At 41.5% G+C, this 5394-nt stretch overlaps 1 protein-coding gene across 2 annotated transcripts in view; it reads left to right on the top strand.

Annotated features, from left to right (window-relative positions):
• srl (sarcalumenin) overlaps positions 1-5085 on the top strand; it is a 43258-nt gene extending 38173 nt beyond the window's left edge. For both annotated transcript variants that reach the window (XM_061884819.1, XM_061884818.1), the window contains one exon: positions 3966-5085. In XM_061884819.1, coding sequence (XP_061740803.1) covers positions 3966-4777 — 812 coding nt within the window. In that variant the 3' untranslated portion in view covers positions 4778-5085. The remainder of the gene's footprint in view (positions 1-3965) is intronic.
• The last annotated feature ends 309 nt before the right edge of the window (positions 5086-5394 follow it).

Genomic DNA, 5394 nt, shown 5'->3' with positions numbered 1-5394 from the left:
GGGTGGTGGCGATGCCCATCACTGCCCTTCGCAAGGGACCCTCTTCGAAACACGATCTTTCGAAATGATTGCTGCAAAATACACCGTACTTTGTGTGTGTGGTCCAATCCAACCGTGTTCGCTTGACCACTTTATTCCATAGTAAAGCTTCACAGTCATCTTTTGGGAATGTAAACAATGAAACACCGGCTGTGTTTGTGTTGCTAAAGGTGGCCGCAATACACCGCTTCCCACCTACAGCTTTCTTCTTTGACGTTTCCATTATTAATTAAACAAATTGCAAAAGATTCAGCAACACAGATATCCACAATACTGTGGAATTATGCGATGGAAACAGACGACTTATAGCTGTGAACGGTGCTGGAACAAAATGTCCTCTACAATGCGTGACGTCACGCGCACGCGTCATCATACCGCGACGTTTTAGCATGATACTTCCGCGCGAAATTTAAAATTGCACTTTAGTAAACTAAACAGGCCGTATTGGCATGTGTTGCAATCTTAATATTTCATCATTGATATATAAACTATCACAGTAGTTCTCAAATGGGGGTACGCATACCCTTGGGGGTACTTGAAGGTATGCCAAGGGGTATGTGAGATTTTTCAAAAATATTCTAAAAACAGCAACGATTCAAAAGTCATTTATTAATATATTTATTGAATAATACTTCAACAAAATATGAATGTAAGTTCATAAACTGAAAAGAAATGCAACAATGCAATATTCAGTGTTGACAGCTAGATTTTTTGTGGACATGTTCCATAAATATTGGTGTTAAAGATTTCTTTTTTTGTGAAGAAATGTTTAGAATTAAGTTCATGAATCCAGATGGATCTCTATTACAATCCCCAAAGAGGGCACTTTAAGTTGATGATTACTTCAATGTGTAGAAATCTTTATTTATAATTGAATCACTTGTTTATTTTTCAACAAGTTTTTAGTTATTTTTATATCTTTTTTTTTTCAAATAGTTCAAGAAAGACCACTACAAATGAGCAATATTTTGCACTGTTGTACAATTGAATAAATCAGAAACTGATGACATAGTGCTGTATTTTACTTCTGTATCTATTTTTTTCAACCAAAAATGCTTTGCTCTGATTAGGAGGTACTTGAATTTAAAAAAATGTTCACAGGGGGTACATCACTGAAAAAAGGTTGAGAACCACTGAACTATCAGACTGCGGGGTCGGTAGTAGTGGTTTTCAGTAGGCCTTTAAACATGTGGACAATGCTGAAGAAACAGGTCCATGTCAGAAAACCAACAAATTTAGCTGAACTGCACCAATTTTGTCAAAAATTCAACCAGAAGCTTGTGGATGGCTACCAAAAGCGTTTCACCGCAAGAGACATGTAAGCAAATATTAACATTACTGTATGTATACTTTTGTCCCAACAGATTTGGTCACATTTTCAGTAGACCCATAATAATTTCATAAAAGAACCAAACTTCATGAATGCTTTTTGTGACCAACAAGTATGTGCTCCATTCACTCTATCACAAAAACAGCCATGACATTATGTTCTTTACAAGTGTATGTAAACTTTTGATCGTGACTGCGCATCTTAAAGATGTCATCGCTATTATTTTTCCAAACACAATCGAAAATAAACTCCATGAACACTATATAGATTCACCCTTAAACAACCACATAGTGTTTACGCCAGGGGTCACCAACGCGGTGCCCGCGGGCACCAGGTAGCCCGTAAGGACCAGATGAGTAGCCCGCTGACCTGTTCTAAAAATAGCTCAAATAGCAGCACTTACCAGTGAGCTGCCTCTATTTTTTAAATTGTATTTATTTACTTGCAAGCTGGTCTCGCTTTGCTCAACATTTTTAATTCTAAGAGAGACAAAACTCAAATAGAATTTGAAAATCCACGAAAATATTTTAAAGACTTGGTCTTCACTTGTTTAAATAAATTCATTTATTTTTTTACTTTGCTTCTTATAACTTTCAGAAAGACAATTTTCGAGAAAAAATACAACCTTAAAAATGATTTTAGGATTTTTAAACACATATACCTTTTTACCTTTTAAATTCCTTCCTCTTCTTTCCTGACAATTTAAATCAATGTTCAAGTAAATTAATTTTTTATATTGTAAAGAATAATAAATATATTTTCATTTAATGCTTCATTTTAGCTTTTGTTTTTTCGACAAAGAATATTTGTGAAATATTTCTTCAAACTTATTATGATTAAAATTCCCAGAAATTATTCTGGCAAATCTAGATAATCTGTAGAATCAAATTTAAATCTTATTTTAAAGTATTTTGAATTTTTTCAAAATTTTTGGTTCTGGAAAATCTGGAAGAAATAATGATTTGTTTTTGTTAGAAATATAGCTTGGTCCAATTTGTTATATATTCTAACAAAGTGCAGATTGGATTTTAACCTAATTAAAACCTCCATCCATCCATTTTCTACCGCTTATTCCCTTTCGGGGTCGCGGGGGGCGCTGGCGCCTATCTCAGCTACAATCGGGCGGAAGGCGGGGTACACCCTGGACAAGTCGCCACCTCATCGCAGGGCCAACACAGATAGACAGACAACATTCACACACTAGGGCCAATTTAGTGTTGCCAATCAACCTATCCCCAGGTGCATGTCTTTGGAATTAAAACATGTCATCAAAATTCTAAAATTAATCTTAATCAGGAAAAATTACTCATGATGTTGCATAAATTATTTTTTTTAATTTTTTCAAAAATATTCGAATTAGCTAGTTTTTCTCAATTTTTTTCGGTTGAACTTTGAATTTTAAAGAGTCGAAATTGAAGATAAACTAGGTTTCAAAATTAAATTTTCATTTTTTTCGTGTTTTCTCCTCTTTTATACCGTTCAATTAGGTGTCTTTTTCATCATTTATTCTCTACAAAAAACCTTCTGTAAAAGGAACAAAAATGTACGACGGAATGACAGACAGAAATACCCATTTTTTATGTATATGGATTCATTTATTAACGGTAAATTGAGCAAATTGGCTATTTCTGGCAATTTATTTAAGTGTGTATCAAACTGGTAGCCCTTCGCATTAATCAATACCCAAGAAGTAGCTCTTGGTTTCAAAAAGCTTGGTGACCCCTGGTTTACGCCGTGAGCTGGCCCTGATCTTGTCACGTCGCTCTTTTTTTTTTTTTTTTCCCAAGATGGCGCTGCTGTAGTGGCTGCTGTTGACAGGAGCTCTGTGCTCTTGTGTCATCCTTTTGTGTTTCCCTCTTGTTTTCATGTCTTATTATATTTTTTTGCCTTTTGGTCCGGGACCCTTTGGGACTGTGTGACAAGGGGTGGCACTTTCGTGACCTCTGTGGTGCTTTTTTTGTGGACTTCTGGATCTGCCACCGGGGAGCCTTTTGGCCATGGAGACCAGCTGCTGGGTCTCTGCTACACCAGAGTCGGTTTGGAGGGACTGGAGGAGATGCGGATGAGGGGACAGGGCTGCGGAGCTAGCACTGAGCTACTGGGACGGAGAGGCTTCGCGGTGTCTTGACTGGATGAGCAGGTGTCGGACACCTCAGTCACCTTGGACGTATCCTCGCTCATCCATGCGGACTGGACACTGGCCGGGAGTGGAGTCGGCTGTCTTGGTTGCTTTGTTGGGTCTGCTCCTGTCTCTGGCCATGCTCCCTCCACCCCAGCGGACGATGGCGTGGAACACCGCAGAGGCCACCACAGTGGATATGTTTCTTTTACTTTTTATTCATAGTTAGTATGTAGAAGTGTCTGGTTGTATCTGCTGCTTTAATGTCTTTAATGTCCTCTGTGTTCTTTGATGTTTGATGTTTCCCTCTTACACACATGTAAGAGGGATGTGTACTATGGCTATGAGTTGTTGTTTTTTTCCCTTGGCCTCAGTCTGCACCCCCTCTCCAGGACCCAGGCTAAGACCGATTTTTTATTTTTTATTTTAATCTTCTAAAGTACTATCTAATCTAATCTAATCTTCTCCACCTTCCAGGCTACCCCTTCAATGACGTGTGTCAGTGGTTCATTGACCGCGCTGACCTCATCTTCGTGGTGTTCGACCCCACCAAGCTGGACGTCGGACTGGAGCTGGAGATGCTGTTCCGTCAACTCAAAGGCCGCGAGTCCCAGATCCGCATCATCCTCAACAAGGCCGACCACCTGGTCACCCAGGACTTAATGCGGGTCTACGGAGCTCTTTTCTGGAGCTTGGCGCCGCTTATCAACGTGACGGAACCCCCCCGCGTCTACGTCAGTTCTTTCTGGCCCTACGACTACGCCCCCGACACCAGCCGCGAGCTCTTCAAGCGGGAGGAGATCTCCCTCCTGGAGGATCTCAACCAGGTGATCGAGAACCGCATGGAGAATAAGATCGCCTTCATCCGCCAGCACGGAATCCGCGTTCGTATCCACGGCCTGCTGGTGGACCGCTACGTCCAGACCTTTAAGGACAAGATGAGCTTCTTCAGCGACCCGGAACTCGTCTTCAAGGAGATCGTAGACGACCCGGACAAGTTCTACATCTTCAAATCCATCCTGGCTAAAACCAACGTCAGCAAGTTCGACCTGCCCAACCGCGACGCCTACCGTGACTTCTTCGGCGTCAACCCCATCACCAACTTCAAAGCTTTGTCCTCCCAGTGCTCCTACATCGGAGGCTGTCTGCTGGATAAGATCGAAAAGGCCATCACAAACGAGCTGCCCGCCCTCCTGAGCAGCATCAACTCCGGCAAACAGCCGGGACTTTCATCCTGCGAGGCCACCGGCTGCGGAGAGAAGCCCAAAAACCGCTATCGAAAGAACTGAGGAACGGAGGTGACAGAGGAGGTGAAGAAAAGGAGGTTCTGATGTGATTCAGAAAGCCGGTATTATCGAGGAAAAAAAAAAAAAAAGGATATTAGCGTTTAATTTTCCTCAGATGATGCATTTAGGGACTGTGGGGATCGAGGCAGGTAGCGGGAGGGGCGGGGTCATTGTGTGATAACGGCAGCTTCAGGAAACAAGTGCTGATGAGTTAGAGGACTTTGTGGTTTTTTTGAGCGCGGGGGGGTAACCAAAGAGATTGCCAATCCAATACCAGCTCCCTTGTATGTGAATAAAATCGGAAGTGGAAACAGGTGTTGCAAATTTGTGTTACAGCAGGTCGATTCCAGGTGCTTCAGATGTTTTTGAAATGTTATTGTGGGTGCTATAGAACCTTGCATGTTCTCCAGCACTGGTTCTCAAACCATGCATGGCAAGTACCACCACGGTCTTGGCAAAATTCACACTTTTTGTGTATTAAAAAAAAGTGGTAGTCGCTCCTTAGTTTGAGAATTAATGCTCGGAATGTCAATCTTAACGTTGTACTGCCTTAACTTCCGACTAACAAGCGTTAAAGGTACGACCCTGCCAGGCAACCAATGAGGCCGTTTGGTTTCCAA

The sequence above is a fragment of the Nerophis ophidion genome, linkage group LG23, assembly GCF_033978795.1.
Source record: "Nerophis ophidion isolate RoL-2023_Sa linkage group LG23, RoL_Noph_v1.0, whole genome shotgun sequence".
Lineage (NCBI taxonomy): Eukaryota > Metazoa > Chordata > Actinopteri > Syngnathiformes > Syngnathidae > Nerophis > Nerophis ophidion.
Note: the sequence above shows the minus strand (reverse complement) of the source record. Positions and strands in the feature narration are given on the sequence as shown.